General features: G+C 35.3%; 2 protein-coding genes across 3 annotated transcripts in view; one reads left to right on the forward strand and one right to left on the reverse strand.

The window, feature by feature from the left end:
* Window positions 1-305: 305 nt before the first annotated feature.
* Window positions 306-12,702, reverse strand: LOC121410493 (protein FAM72A-like). Its single transcript, XM_041602626.1, has 4 exons — window positions 12,335-12,702; window positions 8,243-8,320; window positions 7,230-7,354; window positions 306-5,685 (listed from the first exon to the last, which is right to left on the reverse strand). The coding sequence occupies exons 1-4, from the start codon at window positions 12,475-12,477 to the stop codon at window positions 5,582-5,584; spliced, it is 450 nt and encodes a 149-aa protein (XP_041458560.1). The 5' UTR covers window positions 12,478-12,702; the 3' UTR covers window positions 306-5,581.
* A 3,154-nt stretch (window positions 12,703-15,856) lies between these two features.
* The window catches only part of LOC121410494 (SLIT-ROBO Rho GTPase-activating protein 1-like), an 83,494-nt gene continuing 73,641 nt past the window's right edge, over window positions 15,857-25,709 (forward strand). The window contains exon 1 of one of the 2 annotated variants that reach the window (XM_041602628.1): window positions 15,857-16,176. In XM_041602628.1, coding sequence (XP_041458562.1) covers window positions 16,116-16,176 — 61 coding nt within the window. In that variant the 5' untranslated portion in view covers window positions 15,857-16,115. The remainder of the gene's footprint in view (window positions 16,177-25,709) is intronic. The other variant, XM_041602627.1, reaches the window with a different exon arrangement.

The following is a 25,709-nucleotide window of genomic DNA, read 5'->3' on the forward strand; positions in this document are numbered from 1 at the left end:
TCTGTTTTTATAGCTCTCACAATGATATACATGTATGGCTCATCCCAATTGCTCAACAATGACCCTCTCAAATCAATAGGCCTCATTCACATAACATTGCCTCTAAAATTTGGAACAAAAGAGTGCTCAGCTGTCTTAGTGAGCCCAATGCACTGAAGTTGATAACATTTCATAGTAGCTGATATGAAGGGGTTATCAGAATAAGTTTGTGCCTCGGTTGGGGTTCCCAACCCATCAGGAAAATAAGGGAAAATTATTTTACTTTATTCCAGTCAGGGAAAAATCATGGAATTTGATTTTTTTTAAATACCTAAAATCAAGGAAAATGCCTCAAATGAGGGGGAAATCGGGGAATTCTGATCAGCCAAAAAGTCAAAAGCATCATGGGTGGAAATCCCAGGGGGACAGAGGGCGTGCCCCCCCCTATTCAAAATAGTAGGGGGGCCCAATATCAAATTTTCCCCTACTATTTTGGTTTTTCTGTGATGAAAAGAAATACACCATTCAAAATTGAAATAAAACATGTACTTTGGACGAGATGACGCTACTCTTGGGGTGATTAACTTTTTTTTTTGCTTGTCAAATTTTCCAACCCCTTGTCCCCCCTACCTTTTGGGAGAGATTTGAAAAGCATGGTAGTCAGTCAGACTCTGTTATATTTCGTTGCTTATCAAAACAACATTCATTGGCTGACTGGTTATGGTGTACTAATTACTTTTATATTATTGTTTTTATACTGAAAATACATGTAATTCACTGCAACAACTTAAAAAACATGGAAACCTGGGAATGGGTTTGTATAATTATCAGGGAAGTTTAAAACTTCATCAGGGAAAAATGGGGGATTTTGGTTTCTTGAAAAGTTGGTCACCTGTTAGTTTGGGTCTGTTTATTGTCTCTAAATCAGTTCAATGCCTTCAAGAATTCTTGATTGTGGAGGTATAACAAAAGCAATTGGTGACTGTGAGTAGCTGGTGAATTGAGGATTCAATTTTGTTTATAATGGCTAAAAAATATGTCCCCAAATTTGAGGCATGATAGATTAATATTAACTATTCCATTTCTTATTCTTTTCATCTTGAAATCCATATCAAGTAAATCTTTATGTAACAGTACTATTTCATTAGGATCATTAATATTTACTGACAGAATTGATAGTACACATTGTTTGTGTTTCAGCTAGGGTTTCTTCTGACAAAATGGATGGCTTGGACATTCTGTTTTTTCATGGTGATACTAATGTTTTATCACTATGAGAAACCCCCCTTCATGAATTTCAAACAATAGAAGTACTTGTAACAACAGAATTTAGATTGCTGCCTTGATGAAAATTTTTTCATCGATTCTGCGATCTTGCATTGCATTACCATCAAACAATTTTTGCCATCTCTTGTATATTTATTTAAGAATATGATAGTCCCTGAAAACTTTTTTTCAAGAATCATGTGCAATTATTCATTTCAATTAAAGATTAAGATTATGTAAAATTATGAAATTTCTTTTGGCAAAAGATCCGAGTTCATTGTATATAAAATGATGGGAATGATCTAATCACTAGATAGGTTTACCCAAAATGACTTTCATTTCATTCAGATCAAAATCCTGTTGAATGTCAGCATAACTGAGTTCAAGAGTTTTTTGAGTGTCTGTGTTCATCCAACAAGATTACTTCTCACTCCATTTTTGCCTAGCTCTTAATGCTCATTTGCTTTTAGATACTGGGCGTGTTTCATAAACGTAACTGTTCATGAAGCTGTGTGAATTTATGAATGAACTAGAATAGAAAATGCCAAAGTCTTTACATTAGTTTATTTCTATTTCTACAAAAAATGCTTTGACTCTTATATTGTTTTTGTATTTAAAGAAAAAAATCCAACATCTGCGTCATATAAACCTTAGGTAATGTGATTTAAAATGATTGATAATGTAAATTGGGTTGTAAAATTTCCACTTATTGTTAAAGCAATACATGTACTTTACTAACAGCATTATAGAACACCCCAGATGTAAAAAAAAAGTCAAAGCATATGAAATTTTCAGAGCACCTTTGACTTGATACCAAATTTCCACTGAATTGGTGGCATACTGTCTTCTGTACAGGGTTGAAATAATTGTTTAACCCCTGTACAATTTATCCCACAACACATTGTACAAAATTGAGTCAGCATGCAGAAGGTACAGAAAATTTGATTTGATGTTTCATTTTCATGTGAAATGAGTCATCATGATGTAATGATTAATGCAGCTGTATTCTTAGATATTATTTATTTCTTGTTCTACATGATTATTTAAATTTTAATGCAACCACAAAAATATCAATCACAAAATGTCACATGCTTTATTTATAGATTATTTATGAATTTATTATATGAGCTGTTAGGCCTTTCACAAGTATTCAATTTAGACTGTTATGAGAATATTTACACATGTACAAATGCTATATAAATATAATTAAGTTAAAGATTGTAAAAATAATCTTTTCTACACAATGCATTTTGTAATAAAAGAGAAGTGAACTTCTCACAGAAATATCTAAAGTACCACTAGACTTGTGTTAGTCTTTACTTTACCGAGTAGCCCAAATTTTTAGCAGTAAAAAAACAAATGTCAATGGGGCATGAAACAATTCATGAACAGATGAAAATATATCATCAGAAAAACAGTTTACTCTCAAGACCATATCAGAAGCCAAGATTAAGGAAAGCTATGAAGTATCAGAATATAACATTGTAAAGTGGCATACTTTTTCAGTTTCATTACTAAAAACCCAAATTTGCAAGCCTAAAAAAGACTTTATTGCACTTCTCAAAAAGCAATTCTATGACCCCACTATACATAAAATAGTTTTGATATATTCAGTGATTATTTAATTAGTTACCAAAATTGTGAATTTGCAATTTTGAAAACAAGTCCTACAGAAATAACATTTTCAGGTCAATTGCTTAATTCTCCTTGACTAATTGAATTAGCTGCCATTTTGCACATTAGTTTGACAGATTTGCCCGACATAGCAGCCATGGCAGAATAAGAGAAAAGTCAAATCATGAAACTACGGTCTTAAGTTTTGAGTCTCATCCATTTAAGCACTAAATACTTCCACTTATATTTTCTTTGCAAATAATGTTACAATTTTGGGAATTTGTAACATAGAAATCAAGAAAATGGTCAATATATCTACAAACAATTGCATACTAATCAAGTCTCTTCACAATTATGACAAGGCTATATGGTATAAAACCCTGGACGGTGAGTCGTTCAATGAAGCCTTTTATTTTATTTTGCAAAATCAACTATCTGAATTCATAAGACTTGTATAGCGCACTTTCCATCTTCATTAGATGCTCAAGGTGCTTCAGAGCAGAACAAAAAAAATTACATATAATACATGTTTGAACAATAAGTCAATGTCTGTCAAAAATCACTCTTATACAGGGATGTTTTCAGGTTGCCCTTGAAGGTGGTCACTGAAGACTGGGTTTTTAAACTCTTTGGAAGAGAATTCCACAGGTCTGGCCTGCCGGAGCAAAGGCCCCCCCCTCCCATGAATTCTTAGAAGCTGGAATTTGTAAAAGATTAGATGAGGATCGTAAGGTTCTTGGGGGTTGGAAGCTATGTATCAAAGACTTGTTGTAAGTGGGGGAGTTCCATTGTGAGAGATCATAAGGATTTTAAAGACTGCATTCCTTCAGGTGCTACCAGTGAAGAGTTTTAAATATCGGGGTGATGTGTCTGTGCTTGCATGAAACTGGTACAGTTGTAATATCAGCTTTCCTTTGGTGCACACTATCAGTTATCACTCTAAATTTTTGCTTCTGATAAGGTCTTTATTCCTACAATATTACAATAGTAATAAAAGCTCTTAAATCCATTGTGAAGGATCTCACAGCTCCTACATCACCCAGCCCATATTCATTTTGCAATGAAGTGGCCTTAAAAAAAATCATAAAATTAATAATGCATTAACACATACAACCTAGTTAAAACTTTATCTCAATCATACAAGTAATATGGTATCTTGGAAAAATCAAGGAAAACTTTTGAACAAGTTAATATTCGATTAAATTGCAGAACAGAGGTTGAGAAAAGAAGTTTAATACAATTACTGTACTAGACTTAGCCAACTTCACTTTACACCATGACCAGTATAAATTTATGTAAAAGTTGAAAATAAATCACAACATTGATAGTTTCCTTATATTGCTGTTCAAAGATAGGAAGGCTACATATATGCTAAAATTTCACATTTTACAAAAATAAATTCACACATTGCTTTTAAATTGATTTCAAGGGGACTTTCTATGTAAATCTTGTTACTATTTCTCTGCTGGCATGTACAAAACTAACTTCATCATAAATTGTTAAATGTATTTATTGATACGACCTTAACAGCTTGAATCTCCATCTGAATATATTGACTTATTTACATAATTACTACATGTGCATGTATGACCATCATATAATAGAATAGTCTACAATATTTTTTGCATTGTAGTTGGCTAAGGCTTATAGTATTCATGTTTACATTATTTACTTTTAGCATGTGATTTCATAAGCTGGACATTGTATAGGGCCAAAGACAAACACTGCGCTGCTTGTAAAATGTCTGTACAAAACTGGAATACTATGCCCTTGCGCTGATCTTTCAATACACACTATAAGATGCTCCTTCATTTGATCCCCTACAATGTTTTTCTGGGCTACATGTACAAACCTATGATTTTGAAAATTTATTGAATTTCAGCTAAAAAAAATTCTGAAAATCGTAACTCAATAAGAAAGTCCCACAATCATAGTATACCCCACCCTAAGGAGATTGTGCAATATGCATAGTACAACCACCCTACAATAATCGTAGACCAAATGTAAATGGGTCATAATACTATATACTTAAAGTGAAAAGCAACTTTTAAATACTGAAACCAACATGTAAAAAGAAACAAATGAAGGTGTATAACTTCCTACATCACTTAAAAGCTTTCATGCTAAATGTGTGTATGTGTTAATGGGCATTGCCATTGACTGAACATTTTGCAATGCATTAAACTCTGAATTAGAAGATGTGCTTTCATTCACGTTATAGTGTCAGAACTCATGTCATCATGGCATCATACACTCTACTATTTGCCTACAAGTGGGTGTCTGGGTAGATTAGAGATGCTTTACCTGCCATCAATATGCACACATATATGCTCACATTCCAATTCCAGTTTGGTCATTATGGTTTCAATGTGATGCCAATATGACACAAAGTCCCAAATCCTTAAAAGTCATGTTGATATATTTGTACTATTGTTTAAAAGCTTTTTTGTGTATGTGTCAACAAGCATGTACCCAAAAGTTTACTGGTAACTGGTTAACATAGAGATTATGATTTACTATCCAAACCCAGGATAAATCTGTTTATTATACTTAAGTTTAATCATTTGGCTCAATCCAGGGCCAATCTTTTGGGTAAATCATGTTTATCCTAATGTTCAATTAAACTGGAATTTGGAATAAGAGTGATCAAGAGAAGTTTCTTTCAATTTCGATCAATCATTATGCAGCTGCTGATTTAATTTTCATAACCTTGGACTACAGATCACCGGATACACTCAATATCATCCATATCTTCAAGGAAAGAATCTTGGCTGTTGTCATCATCTGGACATTCTGGCAAACTGTCCCACCTCAACACATCACTTCCTACAAAAATAAAGAGATGTGAAAAGTGTGAAAATAAACTGTAGTTTTTGGAACCACCTATATAATAAAGCTTTTGTTACACATTCTTAAAGAAAATGCTTGGTGCTTTTTTCTCTGAGAGTAAAAGTTAGTTATTCAGCTTACACATAGAGCTAACAACTGCTTAACAAGTGGAATGCCTCTGGCCGTCTCACCTGCATCACGCGGTTCAATATAGCAGCAGTGCTCACTTTGAATACTACTCTAACTCGCACAAGATGTTCAGTGATACATGGTTACTCTTATTTCCCTTTTTTATGAACTAGACCAATAAACTTACAGAGATATGATGGTTATTCAACAAAAAACCCCAACATGGCCAAAGTTCATTAACCTTACATGACCTTTGACCTTGATCATGTGACCCGAAACTCGAACAGGATGTTCAGTGATACTTGATTACTCTAATGTCCAAGTTTAATGAACTAGACCAACAAACTTTCAAAGTTATGATGGTAATTCAACAGATACCCCCGATTCGGCCAAAGTTCATTGACCTTTGACCTTAATCATGAGACCTGAAACGCGCACAGGATGTTCTGTGATACTTGATTACTATTATGTCCAAGTTTCATGAATCAGATCCATAAACTTTCAAAGTTATGATGGGAATTCAACAGATATCCCCAATTCGGCCAAAGTTCATTGACCCTAAATGACCTTTGACCTTGGTCATGTGACGTGAAACTCATGCAGGATGTTCAGTGATACTTGATTAACCTTATGTCCAAGTTTCATGAACTAGGTCCATATATTTTCAAAGTTATGATGGGAATTCAACAGATATCCCCAATTCGGCCAAAGTTCATTGACCCTAAATGACCTTTGACCTTGGTCATGTGACGTGAAACTCATGCAGGATGTTCAGTGATACTTGATTAACCTTATGTCCAAGTTTCATGAACTAGGTCCATATATTTTCTAAGTTTTGATGACATTTCAAAAACTTAACCTCAGGTTAAGATTTCGATGTTGATTCCTCCAACATGGTCTAAGTTCATTGACCCTAAATGACCTTTGACCTTGGTCATGTGACATGAAACTCTGATAGGATGTTCAGTAATACTTGATTAACCTTATGGCCAATTTTTATTAACTAGGTCCATATACTTTATAAGTTATGACATCATTTCAAAAACTTAACCTCAGGTTAAGATTTGATGTTGACGCCGCCGCCGCCGCCGCCGCCGTCGCCGCCGCCGTCGCCGTCGCCGTCGGAAAAGCGGCGCCTATAGTCTCACTTTGCTTCGCAGGTGAGACAAAAACTGCTCTCATGTGATCAATTAAACACATTATACACAGATTTATTACAAGGGTTTGCAGAGTTTTGTACATAGAAATTAACTGTATTGTAATACTTGACCAATGAATTTTGAAACAAATGATGATATACTGTATATACATCTGCTATTGAAAAGAAAATATTATTTTCTTTGCACTAATTTGCCTACAGACTTGATAAACAAGACAACAATAAAAGGACTTCTCTGTTAAATTGATCTTACCTGATTTATCTAGCTTTCCCTCTGCCCATACTACAGTACTGTTAAAGATCCACAAATGACCATTGTTACAAGACTGAAGACATGGCACACATGGAATAAGTATGGTGTATCCAACATTGTTCCCACTGAAAAAATGAAACAAAGAGAATTACATTTAAATACAATGCATCTTGAATGCTAGTCTTGAGAGCTCGGATAACTCAGATGACGAGATGAAATTAGATGAAAAGCTTTAATAATTCATTTGCATTTTTGTCTATAATAATAATCAAATCTACAGTCTAAATTATCTGCATTGCAAACAAAGATCCATAGACATCTGATGTTCTACTTAGTACTTATGGATATTAAAGGGGTGCCATTTGGCCTATTGACAAAATAAGATAGGCTATGGGTTGTGCATTTTGTTTGCTGGTCCATTTTTTCTCCATTTGACAGCTTCAGATTTTCTTACACAAATTCTCTGACACATGTTTTGGAAAAATATGTACCGGTATGCACCAAAACAGTTCCTCCCCTGCCTTGGACATGCCCATACCACCCTTTCTGTAAAAAAATAAAATCTTTACAAGTCATCTTCTCTCACATTTGATGAGACAGCTCACAACATTTTGATTGCTCTGATATTGATCTATAAAGAAATAAATTTTTACTTTTTTTCAATGTAAAAGCTACATGTAAAAGCAAATTTAAATTCCATGCAGCTACATGTAGTCTTATTTCATAGATCATAGGGCCTAATTAGAAAGCTTGAATTTAATGGCATTATCCTACAAAATAAAGATAATCCCTAGAAAGAAACTGTTTATAAAGCAGAGAACATGAAATAGAGATGGAGTAAAGGAAGGGTGAGGGTAAGAGAGAGGTAGAAAGTGAGTAGAGGAAATGCAGAGACCATGACAGAAAGTGAGAAAAAGACAGAGAGGAATACTTAAAGAGATGAAGAAGGAGGGACATAGACAGCAAATTATAATAAGAAAAAGAATAGTTTTGAACTCTCCTTTATAACTCACCAGTGATTACATGCTGTATCAGATATTCTACATTCACATTTCCCTGTTGAGTAAGGCCTGCCCACATTACTGATTTTTCTACATCAAGAAAGATAAAAAGTATTTTTTTTTTCACTTAGTAAGACTACACATACAAACATTAAATATATATTCACAGAAGCACATCCTACATGTACTTAATTAACGCTACTGAACATTTTTCACAAATAAGCCATTTCATACTTTCCATTTTATCTGGGCTCCGTGACACAAATGTTTACGATGAATTGCAAAATAAGAAAGAACTGCACTTATTGGTCCCTGGTCAGTATTTCAAACCAAATGCATGTATACATTGATATTGACTGGTCAGTTCATTTAGTGATTGATCACTAATCTTTGTGTTATGGAGCCCAGGTCATTTGAACTAAAATGACGTGATGATGAGATAAGCACCAACTTCAATATCTTTAATATTCTTTTGAATCTCTTGAATTGTGATTGTTATTAGATCCACTGGAAGAAAGAATGCAATCCATGATCCAGGTCATGAGCTGGTATTTAACAGTTTACCAAGTACATACACTGTAGCAACATGCCATGTACACTTAATAGAAGTAGAAATGCAACAAATACAGGTAGGGTTCCCTGAGTCTAAGCAGTAGCACTGCCTTATCCAATCTCATTTAGCCTTTAGACCAGAGAAATCAGCGGTATTTCATGCAAATTACTTCTATCACAACTCAGAGCAGCGACCGACCAATTAGTAGCCAACATGTAACTGCATGGGTGCCATTGGAAGTCGAGCATGCTGTAACGAATTATCCCTGGCCGAGCAATGCCTTGAAGATTACCCATCACTCAAGGCCAAATCTGTGTCAAATCGGGGGAACTTTTCTTTTTACCGTTAGATAATTTGTTTTTCTGATTTAGAAACGGAAAAAGCAAAATATTGAGTGAGGATTGAGAACTATTTTCTAGATTTAAAAGAGAAACATAGGAATTTTTCAATAAAAAGAATAAAATACATAAAAACGGGAAAACAAAAAACGGTTCATTTTTCTAGTTTTACTGTTTTTCAATATTTCCTTTTTTAGTTTTTCCTTTGAAAAACACGAAATTGATTTGAAATTTTTGTTTCCTTTTTTCTGTTTCGCATTCACGAAACAGAAAATTGAATTGAAATCTTGTTTCCATTTTCTGTTTAGCCTTCATGAAACAGACAATTGAGCTCGCCTTCTGGTTTCTTCTTTCCAGAAACACAAATTGTCTGATCATACTGCCTTCAAGATTTGATTAGATACATGTAATTTCTTTTCCTTTGGCCAAACGGAATATTGTGGATCAAAGCTTTTACAAAAGGGGCGGAGCAGGAACCAACCCCCTATGGCTGGCCGGCCTTGTCAAACATTGATGTTAACAATTTTTAAACTATGGCTCTGCAAAAATTAGTTAGTTGCAACTGACTTTCTGTACATATATGTGGTATTGTACAACGCCTACTTAGCTTGTTGTATGCGCCCAAATGGGAGGCTGAATGTCAAACATTTGTATCGTTGCACACATGACGTACCGTCCAAAATGTACCGTTGCACGGCTTTAGGAGGTGACGTCACAATACAATTTCATTCATTGCACTCAGTACAAATAAAGATGCACTACGCATATGGCCTGCTGGCTAAATGCGCAATGCTGCCCAAGGTTATGCGCGCTTTTTGGATTTTGCTTTTCGCTTTCAATATTTTTGCTTCCTATTCATAGATTACAGCAAGGAAAAACTCTTTGTTTTTTTTTCATATTTTTGCTAGATTCCAAGGCGTTGTCCAACACAAACAGCAAATATTCTTATTCGTGCAATGGTGTGAGATTTTGCATTCGGTGAAAGAAAGAGACTCTATTCAACTCGGCTAACACCTCGTTGAATAGAGCATCTTTCTTTCACCTCATGCGAAATCTAGCACCATCGCACTCATGCCTATTCGCTATTTGTATACTGGTCAATGACTTAAGACAGGCTCTGTTCAGATGCAAATTTGTTAAATAATATTGTAGACCCACCCCAAAATGCATGTACGATTATCATTCCATCATCTGAGGTAAAAGTGTGATTATAAGGCATAAACCAATATATTAAAACTAAGATGCGTACTTGTCGATGGAGAACCATAACTTAAAATCAAGGTGGATAGTTGTTAACATCAAGGTTTCATATGGCCGGCCAGCCATAGGTGCTTAGAACTGGCTCCGCCCCTTCTGCAAAAGCCTCAGCAGTTTTCTATATTCGGTTTGGCCAAAGGAAAAGGAATTATCTAATTGTACCTTGACACACCTTGAGAGACAAGTCCACCCCAACAAAAACTTGATTTGAATAAAAAGAGAAAAATTCAACAAGCATAACACTGAATATTTTATCAAAATCGGTTGTAAAATAAGAAAGTTATGGCATTTTAAAGTTTCGCTTATTTTCAACAAAATAGTTATATGAACGAGCCAGTTACATCCAAATGAGAGAGTTGATGACATCACTCACTCATTTTTTTTTTGTATTTTATTATATGAAATATTTCAATTTTCTCGTCATTGTCATGTGAAATGAAGTTTCATTCCTCCCTGAACACGTGGAATTCCATTATTTTAACATTTTGTGCTTCAGGCAAGGAGGTCCTAATTGTCAAATTCGTAAAAATGGAAATATTGTATAATTCAAACAATAAAAAACAAAAGAAATAGTGAGTGACATCATTGACTCTCTCATTTGGATGTAACTGGCTCTTTCATATAACAATTTTGTTGAAAATAAGCGAAACTTGAAATGTCGTAACTTTCTTATTTTACATCCGATTTTGATGAAATTTTCAGCATTGTGCTTATCTGATTTTACTCTATTGATTCAAATCAACATTTTTTTGAGGTTGACCTGACCTTTAACAGTGGTACGATCAATTAATTCATGTTTCTGATTTGGAAATAGAAAGAGGAAACGAGAATCGCTCAATTGTCATGTTTCATGAAGGCTAAACAGAAAAAGGAAAAAAGATTTTAATTCAATTTTCTGTTTCGTTAATGCAAAACAAAAAAGGAAACTTCAAATTTCAATAAAGGGAAAAATGAACCGTTTTCCGTTTTCTCGTTTTTACAAATTTAATTCTTGAATCAAAATGTTGAACATTGACAATTCTCTCAATTTTCACTCAATATTTCATTTATGCTTTTTCTGTTTCGAAATCAGAAAAACAAGTTATCTAACATTGTAGTAGATCAAAAGCTACGGTCTCTGTTAATGTTGGTTGTTCCGCTGAACTCTGTTGGCTCCACTCACCAAATACAGAGACTGAAGTTCAAGCCCGATCTGTACAGGGGACTCAATGGCCATATGTTTATGTATTAAGTTCGGATAAAACGGGGAAGTGAAGTTGCACAACAGCCGAAGTACATGTAAGTAACTGTTTTTCCCCTTTTATTATTTTAAGTTTATTTTTCTGTTTTGGTGCATTTCACGCCAAAACAAAATAATATCATACCAGGGTACATGTATCTTTATGAAATAAAGACAAAATCGATGAGCCCCGTCAGGGAGATTTTGCATTGTTAACCCCCTAGTGGTGACTGCACGATAGCGAGCCATCTGTGTACGAGAACTTAAAAAAAAGTTTCCAAAACTCCACAAAACAGACTGCTGCCAGGCAGTTGTCTGTCTACACTGTAGTAGACATAGATCTACCTTGATTTGTCTGCTTCAGTTAAGGAGTTTTTAAACATTTTTTTTATTTCTCCTTGTGGATCCAAAGAAATGGAGTTCAGCAGCGCAGCTAGAACAACCAACACCAATAAATAGGCAATGAATAATAAACAGACACCTAGGTTCAACACTCAACACACATCCTTTCTCAAACCAGCCCATTATTGCCTTATTGGTATATTTAGGCATTACTGGCACAATTAGCCAGGCCCAGGAGGCTTAGAAGTTAGAGAGTAAAAATCATTTACTAACGTTTTTACTCTCTAGAAGCCTCCTGCCTGGCTAGGCACAATATATGGCACATCCTCGTTCACTAGCCTGATCTATAAATACGTAAAATCTTATTAAACTGTAGACAACATATTCTTCCCTACCCAACGCATGGGGCATCAGTTGAATAAAGTTCCATGTTCGTGTCGGCAAGGAGAACGGCTTTCATTCCACGTTTGCAGATACAAGAGTTGCAGAACCGACAGACGAGTTGCACAACAGGCTTTTTCTTAAAACTGGGATGCATTTTGAATTTTCAGCGACTCTTCAATTATTGTACTTCCTGCGTTTTTTGAATGTTTCAGTTGTAAATGTTGATTTCACTCAGCAAATACCATGTAGACTTCTAGAAGCAACTAAACTCTGAAGTTCAAAACTTTAATAGATTTTTAGCATGCAGACGATTCTTCTCTAGCTTCTCGGTCACCGTTAAGCTCCAGCTGGCCACGCACGCCGAATTAACACGCTGCGCTGTCAGGTGATTTAAATGCCAAAACAAAAACAACTTGCGCACTGCGGGCGCCGATTCGTCCGTATCGTCACTGCTGTGCATCATTCATAAGTTGAGCTAGAAAAAAATATATAAAAAATACGGAAGTGCGCAGGCGCATGGACGAGCAGAAGTTTCAATTTCTCTCTTCCCCTCTCTTTTGCAATCTCTCACCCTTCCTCTCTCCCTCACCGAATGTCCTCCAGCCAAGTTCTTTCTCTCTTTGCTCTGTTTCTTTGTGAAACATGATTGAATGGTGATTGAATGGACTCGCATAAAGTCCTCATCCCCCCTCCATATAGTTTCACTCATCTCTCTTAATCTCTCCCCTTATATCTCGCCTTTTCCCAACTGTCAAGAAAACCACAGGTCTCAAAGGCAACTTTCTGATGCCCTCTGAATATCAAGGCGGTGGAAGGGGGGGGGGGCAGAGGGGACACGTCCCCCTCTAGATTTTAGGAGAGGACGGTCTCCCCCTTACAAAAGGGAAGAAAGGCAGAAAGGTAGAAAGAAAGAAAGAAAGAAAAGAGGAAGGAAGGAAGAAAGGCAGAAAGAAAGACTAAAGAAAGAAAGAAAGAAAGAAAGAAAGAAAGAAAGGAAAAAAGAAAGACTAAAGAAAGAAAGACTAAAGAAAGACAGAAAGAAAGAAAGAAAAGAACTAAAGAAAGAAAGAAAGAAAGGTAGAAAGAAAGAAAGTAAGAAAGAAAGAAAGACTAAAGAAAGACAGAAAGAAAGAAAGAAAGGTAGAAAGAAAGAAAGGTAGAAAGAAAGAAAGAAAGAAAGAAAGAAAGAAAGGAAGGAAGGAAGGAAGGAAGAAAGAAAGAAAGACTAAAGAAAGAAAGAAAGAAAGAAAGACTAAAGAAAGACAGAAAGAAAGAAAGAAAGAAAGGTAGAAAGAAAGAAAGGCAGAAAGAAAGACTAAAGAAAGACAGAAAGAAAGGAAGAAAGAGGAAAAAGATAAGCTGAAACAAAGAAAAAAGCCTAATGATATAGAAGAGTAAAACTACGACAGTTTTTTATTATAGAAAATACACACATTTTTAACACACCCGATCCCAATGCGATTTTGTTCAGAAAAACTTGACAACCAACAAAAAAGTGTTTTTTTTTCGCACCACGAAGAAGAACAAAGAAAGCAGAAGAGAGCAAGTTAAGAAGAATAAGGGGAGGGGATAGTTGGAAAATGAAAAATATCTCGGGTCACCTCATTAAAAAAAATTTAAAATATCGTGTTCGCATTCCCTCCTGTTAAGTGAGACACGGAAATCTGCTGGAACGAATATAGGCCTATAGGTCTATCCAAGGAGTTAACTCCTTGGTCTATCCAATTTGAAAGTCAATATGCACTAATTATTTTGCTTGCGATTCCGAGTTCCCATTGCATTCTGTTCAAGCTTCCAAAAAGTACTGTATGTCAAAAACAAAATCAGCTATAGCGCAACGCAAATGTAGTGAGATACGTATTCTCCTCATGACTTGTATTGCAGAAAACAGTAATTCAAGTGTTACCGTTTCAAGTCAGTAAATCAGTTATAGGCTCCTCGCATCAATTATTGTTTAGTAACTTATGACCATCCTATTCATCGTTTCAAAAAGTGTTTAGAATACGAGGTTTTAGGTCAGAATATCATTTTTTTAGCTCGCGCTTCACGCTCTCATCAATAATATTGTTTAGATAGATATCCATCCAGTTCATGGTCGCAATAAGTATTATAGAATTTATTCAAGGTTTTGGTCGGAATATAAAAAAGAATGTTAAGCTCGCGCTTGGCTCTCGCATAAAATGTAATTAGTTAAATAGTCATTGTGTTGATGATTACCAATATTGCTCAGAATGTCCCAATTTTAGGTCAGATTACCAAAACAAAATTCAGCTCGCGCTTCGCGCTCTCATCAATAAATAGGCCTACCCATCCTATTCATGGTCACAAAAGTGATTAGAGTGTCCAGTTTTGGGTCGGAATAGCAAACATTTTAGTATAAGTCTACGCGCGTGCAAATTTTCGCGGCGATATCAACAGCTGAGATCTGAAGGGAGGGGGACTCAAATTGACCGGGCCCAGTAGGCCTATATCTTGGTCTGAAATAGGCTAACCCATGGGTTAACCTGGGGGAGAATGTTTATGGCTCGAGTTGCCACCAAAGATTGTGTCAAAGCCTCAACCCGCGGCTTCCTTTTATTTCCATGCTTGCATGGTCACCTAGTGTTCATACGAATGAGGAAACCAATATCCGAGAGCGGGAATATTGGGTTTTTGTACCCCCTTTTGTGTATATAGAGGCGCACCCCCAAAATCTGGCATCGATATTGCAGACATAATCTTTTATAAATAGCTTAGTTCAGAAAAAATGCCTTTGTGCAAGCCGCGTACAAAAAAAACATTTTAATTTGGTCCAATGCCAATTCATCCAATTGCCTACTCGAATCATTAGGTCTACCATGCCTCATTTCGTCCAATATTTGCATCGTGTAATTGCCATTCAATATCCAGTTGACCCCAATAGCCATTACTATAGTCCAATTTGGTGTAAGATTAAGTGTCAATTGAGCAAAATGAATGAAAATAAAACAAAATATTAAACCAACTGGTTATGAGACGAAATGGTCATAGACGAACTGGTGATGGTGATTGGACCAAATGGTTATTGGACCTAATGGCTGTTAGTCGAAATGTTGATGGATGGATTGGCATTGACTAGATGGAGGTATATAGACCATGTGTGTGGACGAATTGGCACAATTTACCAAAGAATTCTCCATCTAAAATAATTCAATCTAATACAGTACAAGATAAAGAATATCAAAGCACATTTTTGTGTGTTTTTCATGGATTTTTTGCTGTCTACCCTTGCTACCCCTCCCAGCCAACATAGTGCATCTAATTTTGTCTGAAGGAGAGCAGTAATAGACATTCTACTTTGATCGATGAACAGGCTTTGGAGTAAACTTTGATCGATATACATTTCTTAATGAAAATCAGAGTTATCAATAGACTGATGAAAATCAAGGCCCTATATAGGGCCTTGATGAAAATGGATGTACGCCATCACCGATCAATCTTGAACTAGTTTGTATTCCGCATATATATACCACTGATCTCAGTGATATATACGCGCAATCGCGACTCGAGTTATAGATGACTATCTCGCATAGAGTTATCCAGTCACTTGTATCGTGCATATTGACCCCGGAAGTAAGTTAGAAAGAAAAAAAAACTTTATAACACTGCAATTTACCATAGCAAAATGGCGACAATGCCGTGGAGCTCGTGATATGATACCAGACGAAGTCAACTAACTTTCATCATTGTTGTTTGGTCTTTATGAAGACAATTTGCTGATGAAGTAGCTCTGTGTTTGCCAGATAGATACGTACTTTTGGTCTATTTGTCAGGATGGCATCGGACAAGAAACAGGAGCGACAGATTCAGCAGGAGCTGGAAACGAGGATAAAAGGTGAAACATAATTTAGCTCCCGAAATTGCGAAGTAACGGTCTGTCCATACCGGTACCATTGACTGGGTGAAAGCGCAGCTCGCTGCATATATAGCGGACTGATTTTCTGCAAGTTCTGTTTTGAGCGGAGCTAGCCCAAGGGCAGGCAAGCGACTGACCGCCGGACAGCTGACCGGTCGGTCGGTCCCGCATGCCAGTCGCATTAGCTCAGAGCCGCGGCGCTGGAACTGATGTTACAGTTAGATAATGTATTTAATGAGGTAGCCTAAGAAAAGTTATGTTGTCAGTTATTGTTGGAATGTGAGAAACTGTAAATGTAACTGAGTGAGATGAGGGTCTGGGCCTGGGTGGTATTCTGAAAATTGTCTTAACTTTTCTTGTAACTAAGCAAGATTAACAATAGACAGCTGGCAGCCGTCTGTTTCGAGGAGTTTTTTTACATTTTTTTTTTCAATTTCTCCTGGTACACAGACGGCTCGCTATCGTGCAGCCACCATTAGGGGACTTGCAATGCAAAATCCCCACGTCGGGGCTCTTCAAATTTTGTCTTAAATGAATAAAAATTTTGAAAATTAACGCTACCATAATGCAAATTTATATTTCCTCTTGGCATTAATTGCGAATAAACAGAGAAAAATTAAGTTAAAAGGAACAAAAACAGTGACTTACCTCGTCTGTCGCGCAATTTCACTTCCCCGTTTTATCCGATCTTAAGTACATGAACATATGGCCATTGAGTCCCCTGTACAGATCGCGCTAGAACTTCGGTCTCTGTATTTGGTGAGTGAAGCCAACGGAGTTCAGCTGAACAACCAACAAAACAGAGACTGAAGCTTTTGGTCTAGATTAACAATAACTAACAGCTCGCTTGTCTTGACTTAGTTAAGTTAAATGTTAAATTGATAATGTTCTGAAAATTGCCTTTTCTCTGAAATTAGGACGCCCCCTATTTTATCTTGTCATCAACCAATCATTAAACTTGTTATAATATGCTTAGGCTAACCAATAGCAATACAATAGAAGTGTCTCTTCTGAAAATTATTATTTCCCTTGTGCCCCCCCCCTCCGACGCTTATGCATGTGCACCACTGCTAAAAATACACGTGGCTGATCTCAGAGTCATATTTTCTTTGAAAAGATTCATCATCTCAATTACCAATTTTCAATTGCTGGAAAGTGGAAAGTCTACCAATCCGTCTCTAATGTCTCCTGCAGTAAAACATGATGTTCTTGCGGGATGCAGCAAGAAATTTTTATTTTTGATCGAGAAATATCCCATGCAACATTAAGTTACACTATCCCCCTACCTCTTGTAAATTTCCTTGTATTTTTGCAAGGAAGTTAACAGAACGCAAAGATAAGAGAATTTTCAGAATACCTTTTATCTCGATATGTTATCTTGTGCATATAGATATTTAGGCGCTGTTTTTAACTTACGCATCATTATAGCTGTGACATCATACGCGCTAAGTGAAAGTTACAAGAAAAGATACAAGAATTTTTAGAATGCAGATTTTATTGTAACTCCATAGATACAAGAATTTTTCTCTTAAGACAATTTTCAGAATACGGCCCCTGAGTGATACTGATATTGGAGTCGAGAGTGAGCCACGCAGAGTGAGATTCCTGAATCCTGTTAAGACCTAGATCTCTAGACCCTAACGTCAGATCTATTTCTGTTCAGGAAGTCAGAATTGTGCTAAGCCTAAGGCCAAAGAATGAATTGATTGTGTGCGAAACAATATCTTGTTCAATTTCACTCAACAAACAATTAAAAACACAAAAAAATGAAGGAGTTTTAGCTGGTTTTTATTTCAGACATTTGCAAACAAATTGCCTGCGATGTCTGTCTGCACTAACTAACTGTTTCTACATGGAGGCCATAGGTAGGTCATCTAGATCTAGTATTTTTTTGGGGGGAGGAAATATTAAGATTTAATCTTAAGTTTTCTTACATGAATGATGAATATGAATAAAGACAATCAAAGCTTCCTCTATGCTATTCTCACTGTCATGAAATGGCGTTGATGGTGCTTGTTTGTCTAGCTTTCAGTCATGTCATGACTGTTTTGTTCTGTTTTTTTTTTTTAAGAAAACCAAGTTAACACCTAGTTACCAAATATAGCATTTCCATTTATTTGAAAGCAGGTTAAAAGAGCATTGTAGATTAAATGCCTTGCTCACGGGCATAGCTGCCGCGGCCGGGGATCAAACCCCAGACTTTTTCATGTATAGCCAGGTGCCATAGACCACTCGGCCACTGCACCACGTTCTGTATTGTTGCCTTTTGCATGCTGTGCCTCTGGCTCTGCTATATGTTTATAAAAGACTTTCATAAGGTATTTTGGTGTACGCCTGCAACCAAGCAACAGGGAAACATCTAGGGTAATTAACAAATTATCACACAGGTTTGAGCCTTTAGTGTCTTTTATGTTTACTTTTTAAGTTTAAGTTGGTCAAATACATAATCAGATCTAGATATTTGTTCGATATGTAAAACTCAATTACATTCACATATAATTAGAGGGTCATGTGTTTGAATCCCACCACAGTCTGGCATCCTTTGGCAAGGCGTTAATCCACACTTTGTCACTCTCAACCCACTTGCTAAATACCTGGTAGGATGTGAAAGTCATTGTAGCTTGTGTACTGTTTTCGTCTCACTGGTGACTGGCTTGAATACTCCCCAGGGAGTGGAGGATGGCTTACATAGTCACATTGTGTGCTGGAATAACTGATTGAATCGGATAACCGGGGTAATAATATACATGTATGTAAAGCGCTTAGACACGTCGTTCCAATGTATTAAGCGCATTGGCGGATTATGATTATTATCATTTAGTGCATTAATATGTAAATCTTTGCACACTTTTTTGTCTTGCAAATCTCTTTTGCCATAGCTGGGACATTCTGTGTGATCAATGTAACATTACAAGGAGTAAACAAAAGATATGAGAAATTTGCCCTTAAGAACTTTGAAAATTCTTGTTTTTCCTTCCCTTTCTGTTGTGACTTTTTTCAACATGTATGTATAGGCTCATGACCAGTTTTTATTTAGAATCTGTAGAGAAATTATAGTGGGGGAAGAGTTTTTAAGTGAATCATGTACAATAATGCAGTAGTTCAGTTATTTAAGGGCCAAACTAAGCCACCCTAATTCCCAACCCTCATCTACAGTAGATTAATTCACTGAAAAGTTAATGGAAACTGAGAGCTTTGGTATAAGTTATTTCAATCCAAAGAAAGTATAAATAGATGCAATAGAAACAAGCTGGTATAGGGAAGTTTTAGTTTGCATTCTACAGGTATTCCAATCCTTATCATAGGCCCTCGGCCTCAATGTTTTTTCTTTTAATGAATTATCACATCATTTCATTAACTTTATGTTTGTCTTTGTAGTTTAAAGTTATCGAATGATATAATGGTGAAGTATGAAAGGTGAATACAAAGCTTCTGACAGTTCTAGAACATTTGATAAAAAATGTTAAGCAAATATACTCATGAGGATTACCAAAGAGACTAAATTTACAGCTTTTAAACTTAAAGGTAAGTTAACCCTGTCAAAAAGTTTAATGTAAAAGTAGAAGAAAGAAATAAAAAAATTATTAGTGAAGGTTAGAGGAATATGCTTTAAAGATATAAAAAGTTATCAGAAGTTTAAAATCTTTGATTTGTGAGGTCTCTTGCGAGCAGTTTGACATGTATTGTGAATTCAGCAGATCAATGAAGTTTCGTTTTCTCCAAAAATTGCAAATGGGCATCATTTAGTATATCAACATTAAAATTATATCACACACAATCCTAAAAGAAGAACATTTTTAGTCATCATGAACCGTGGAATCATTGAACGCATTTTACAATATTAAATGCTTGTATAACATGACGTCACAAATTATAAAAAAAAAGATCTAATAAATTTCTTAATCTTGAATGGATATTCCTGAGTTTCCTCAAACCTTCATCAATATTTTTTTATTATTTTTTTGTGCTATTTTTACTATAAACTTTTCTTCAGGGCAAACTTCCCCTTTAAACTTAACTTGGACATTTCTTAATGGATAAAAAAAGTTTAAACAAAGTTCTGCTAGATATTTTTTAAATCAAATGTATAATTCTTGGTTTTATTTTATCTAATTATGAAAATGCTTCATAAAATCAGATGTCATGTTACAGCTCTTGTTATTTCATGAAACAATGTTGCAGTCTTTAAATTAACAAGCAAATGATTCAACATTCAGACTTCCCAACCGCTGCAAACATTAACATTTTCCCATGTACAATCCTTCAATTTAAATACCGACATCAGTTTTTTTTTTCAATAAAATACAATTTTTACATGAAACCCATACAGGACCAGTTAGTATAGCTGATTTAGGGTAATGGAGTGTCATTTATTATAGTTTCAGCCTTTCAGGTCATGTAATCCATATAAAAAGTCATTTGGGGTCAATGAAATTTGACCATGTTGTGGATTGTGTTTTCAACATCAGGTCTATCTTAGATTTTAATTTTGAAGATAGTTTTGAATCTGTAAGTCCCTATCATTTATACGAAAGCTTTACAGTAAAGCTTGGATCTTCAGCAAATACATGTAGATGTAAATTTCAGGTCACTAAACCAAGGTCAGAGGTTGGCTTACATGTATATAATACAAATAAGCTCACTTTATTTGTGATTTGATGTCTCATCTCTTACATGTACATGTAGATGTGCATAAGAATCCCCCCTTGTTGCCTTTGATTGTCATTACATAGTGCTGCATTCTTACATTTACATGTACTACATGTATGTTCGCTATGTGTCCTGAAACTAACCTCCAAATTACATAAATTTTATATGTAACATTAACAAGAGAAAAAAAATAATTGTTAGGCTACAGTATGTACTTTTTGAACTCATCAGCCAAAATATGTTTAGTTCTATTACAATTTACATTGGATGGAATTTTCCAGAGCTTTTTGGTTTTCCTGGAGCAAATTCCCCCTGCACCCTACATGTATTTCCCACCTGACTTGTATGTTTGAAGCTGTTGACTGAGCTGTATAGAATTCTATACTTTTTGCATCTGAAATGTGATCCAGGCCTTTAAAGCTACATGTAGGCCCTATGCCTGAAGGAGCATTTCAACCTGGCGATTTTGGGTTATAATAAAACCAAAGAATTAGAGAAAAAAAGAGAATTAGAGAAAGATATTAGTGAATGTTTGATGATGATCTATCAAAGAATAAGAGAGTTATGATTTTGTTTAACTTTTTAGGTTAGTGACATCATATGCGAGCAACTCCTCTTTATCATGTGTACATGTAATATGAATTTCATAAGTTCTAATATTTTGAATGGAACATGAGAGAAAAAAAATATTTTTCTTGTAAAATTGTGCATGAAATGATGTGTCTGATGACAATCTGCTGCAAAATAGAATTAGGATTTTCAATTATTTTAGAAAATGGCAAATTTGAGAATTTATATAAAACAATAGCTTGTCTGTGACATCACATAAGAAAAAGAATGTACCATAACACCCTTTATATTCTTTAACAGATTTTCATCAACCTTCACTAAAAAAAATCTGCTCTAATGAAAAACCAACTTAATCATCAAGGTGAACTTCCCCTAAAAAAAGCTTTTTAACAAAATTTACTATCCTTTGGTTCTTATTTGCAGAAAAGATATCATCCCATGTTGCATGTTGATAACATGTACAGTCTAAAACTGATTATTCATTTCAATGATCTTAGAGTAATCTGAAGTCCAGCTTACATGTAAATTAGTAGGCTATTGTCTAACTTGCACTGAAATTATGGGAAGCAGAAAAACAATTAAACCCTGGGGAAGTCCACCCTATGTGTAGGTAACAAATAGTTAATTTGGATAAAGTTAACAGAGAAAGATCAAACAAGCATGATTCTTTAATACTTAAGATTTCATCATTGGATGTAAAATGATATTTTAAACTTTAACCTGTTTTTCAAAAATAGTTATCTGCATAACTCAGTGATATATAAAAATTAGAGAATAGATGACATTGCTCACTCACATTCTTTTGTTTTTTAATGTTTAAAGTATGAAATATATTAATTTTCACCTGATTTTCTTGTAAAACAAAGTTTAATTCCTCGCTACACATGTGGAATATCTATTGTTCTTAAACTTTGTGGTTCAATCAAGAGGGTTTGTATAGTTGAATTTGTAACAATTGAAATATATTGTTTGATAATTAATAAAAAAAAGAAGAAGAAACAGTAAGTGGCATCATCCAACTTCTCACTGAGTTATTCCTGTCTTGTGAAAAACGAGGAAAACCTCGAAATGTCATGTAGTTCTTTCTTATTTTACATCTGATTTTGATGAAATTTTCAGTGGTATGCTCATTTGATTTTTCTCTTGGTTTAAATGATTCTAATCATTTTTTTCTGGGGTGGAATGGACCTTTAGATTATTTTCAGACAGTTTTGAAGAATTGAGTTCCAAATTTGCTGATCAATTGTTCAACATCCACTGCTAAATGTTTTAGATTTAGGCAGTAGGTTATGAAAAGTAGCCCTGGAAAATGAAAAAAAGTAATTTTTTGCCTGGTACACTATACTGTACATGTATGATGTACAGTTGTACACCTCATTTGATCATGTACGTGTATTGCACTTGACCATATTGTAAATTTTACAAATTCCATATTTCTGCATTCCATGCCACTTGTTATAATGCACTAGATATTTTTATAGTTGCTCATCTTTCCTTTTATTCTGTAGAACGGTTGATTAAACCAGTCACGGTGATTGATTTGTCTTTTCTTTGTAGAAATGATCAGGATTTAAGGATTGTTCGCAAATAGAATCCCATCCTCCTTTATCAAACAAAAGAATAAATCAATAATGAAAAAGAAAATCTTAAAAACAATGTGGCACAGTCAATTATGAAATGTGGGAAATTCAGAAGGGCTTTCCATAGTTATTTTATACCAGGAACTACATGTACACAAAGAATAATGTTGAGGTAGAGCTTTGCTTTGTTCTGATCCAACCTGGAGATACTGTTCTGTCATTTACTCATCATTCCTTTGTTTAGACATGAATAAATAGTAAATGAGAATTCTGCTTCCATGACAAACCTCACTGCTATTTACAGTGTAATCTCATATAGTCCTCTGCAAATTGTGTCTGGTCATATTGACTCCATGTGGAGGGTTTCCCCAGCACATTTCTCTGGTTTGTCCATCACCTCCCCACCCCTTTCTCTGAACCACATCCCCAACCATGAGGAAAAGCAATATAACGAGGTGGGTAATTTGATATGGCGTAGGTAATGAAGGGAGAATCGAACCTCCATTCTGAGTCGGCCCTGTAATTGAAGTTGAAGCACATGCCTGATAGTAAGGGATGCCGTCCCATAGATTGTCTCATTGTGGATCATGCTGGAGAATAAAGATGAGAAATTAGATGACTGATGGGCGTCCTACCTAATGTAACAATGCTAGGGGGTACGGCAGTTCATACAGTCATGAACTTATGCTCCCATTTTCCCTGATTCTTAAAAGGTTGAATTCAAATGCAGTTACTGTCTTATTTAATGAAAGTAGGGAATGTTATTGTTGATGAAAATCTGGAAGATCCAATTGCATTGGAAATGGTCTTCTTTGATTTAAATGAAGGTGTGTACAGTTGTATTATATTCCACAGTATTTGCCTTTTTTTCATGGCTTGACACCAAACATTACCTTTAAAACAATATCTGGCAGGCCCTGCTCCCGCCCATTGTTCATCTGAACTTGTACTTTCAAACAGAAATTAAGTTTAAGTATAATCCGATTCATATCCAGTTAAATGAAAGTACATGTATGTACATGCAATCACAGCTTGCAAGCTGAGAGTAGTAGATATTGCAAATATTTTTATCATTTCAGTCACATCCTTCACTAAGGCATTGGTGAAAGTTTTCTCCACCTACTCACTGCCCACATGAGGGTATGTTAATGATCATACACTTTCGCTTTGATAATTCTTTCTGGTTCCAGTTTCATATCATGAATATTTCATACAAGGATGCATTATAACTGCATATATGTACCATAGATTCTTGTAATTGTTTCCCAGAGTAGATAGGGTGTGTTCAATGTCGGTTTCAAAATTAAAATGGTAACTTGAAACATTATTGAAAAGGTGATTACAAAAATGCAGAAGTAATGAGAAACAAAGGATGTGTTCAATGTCCTCCATTCCCGGTCGTAAAAGTAAACATCTTTCAAATCATGATTCCAAGGAAAATTCAAAAGTAAAAAAAGATGCGTTTGTAAATGCGATCAGCTCAAATTTTACGATCTTGAGCATTGCGAATGCGACATTGAACACAATTGAGTTTTCAAACATCTTAAGATTTGCTCTTGCAGCGGAAGCCTACACAAACATGTGCAGAAACATACTTGTTCATTCATATTGAAGGTCTCTGAATATAAGAAGAAGACAAATTAATTGACTAGTAATCTGCAAGTGTATTACTGTGTAATTAAAGTCTGATGCCACATAAGCACAAGTACATGTATGTGTATAGCCAGATGCAGCAATAAAGTAATAATTTTCATAATTTCATTAGAGAGCATGTCAGGAATCACTTTGAAGGTGAAGTTTATGGTTCACAGGCGGGATGAGCATGATTCATATTAGGTTGGCTAATCATTAACAACCTTTAAATTTTGAGAGTGTCCAAATTGGCATCAGCCTGCGGTTCCTGTCTTGAAAAACAGCCTTGAACCAGCAATCAAAGGTAATGTACCGTTTGGGGGAAGGTACTTCAAATTGATTAAATTACGACAATCGCAAATTTGTCATTCATTTTATGGCAATCATGGTGTGCGATAGCACTCTAATTGAAGTCTGGCATCTACCAAAATGAATATGTGCATGTACATGTATTACAGAAAGGCAGATATTTACAATGTATGTACTGTATATGCAATATTATAGGCCTATAGTTTGACATTGTACATATATAAGTACTGAAGCTCATTGTGGTTGATATAGCTATGAATTATGAGAGAAAAGGAATGAAATTAAATGAGAAGAATGTATGCATACAGTTGCAAAGAATTGTTTGTGCGAATTTTCTGCCTGTCAGAATGTTTGCTTTGTTTTTCAAATCCTACTCAAATGTATGGTCAAATGAAATCACTTTAATTTTTTTTCTTGCCTGCATTATTTACATAGTGGAGGAGACTAGAGGGCCCACCTTTCCTAAAGTCCTGTGGTGGCATCATCAACATTGCAAACTTAACTAAGGTTAAGTTATAGAAATGTCATTTTAGAAAATATAAGGCCCAAGTTCATAATACTTGAACAAAGAGTAATCAAGTACTAGTATCACTTATTATCTTGCATCAGTTTCAGGTTGCATAACCAAGGTCTGTTTTTGGTATCAATATTGAAATTCAACCTAGATTAAGTTATGAAAATGTCTGATGTCATAACTTTGAAATACGGGTATATAGACTTCATGGCTGCTCATCTGTGACATCACAGAAATTAAAATTGAAGAATTCTTAA

The sequence above is a fragment of the Lytechinus variegatus genome, chromosome 3 (assembly GCF_018143015.1).
Source record: "Lytechinus variegatus isolate NC3 chromosome 3, Lvar_3.0, whole genome shotgun sequence".
NCBI lineage: Eukaryota > Metazoa > Echinodermata > Echinoidea > Temnopleuroida > Toxopneustidae > Lytechinus > Lytechinus variegatus.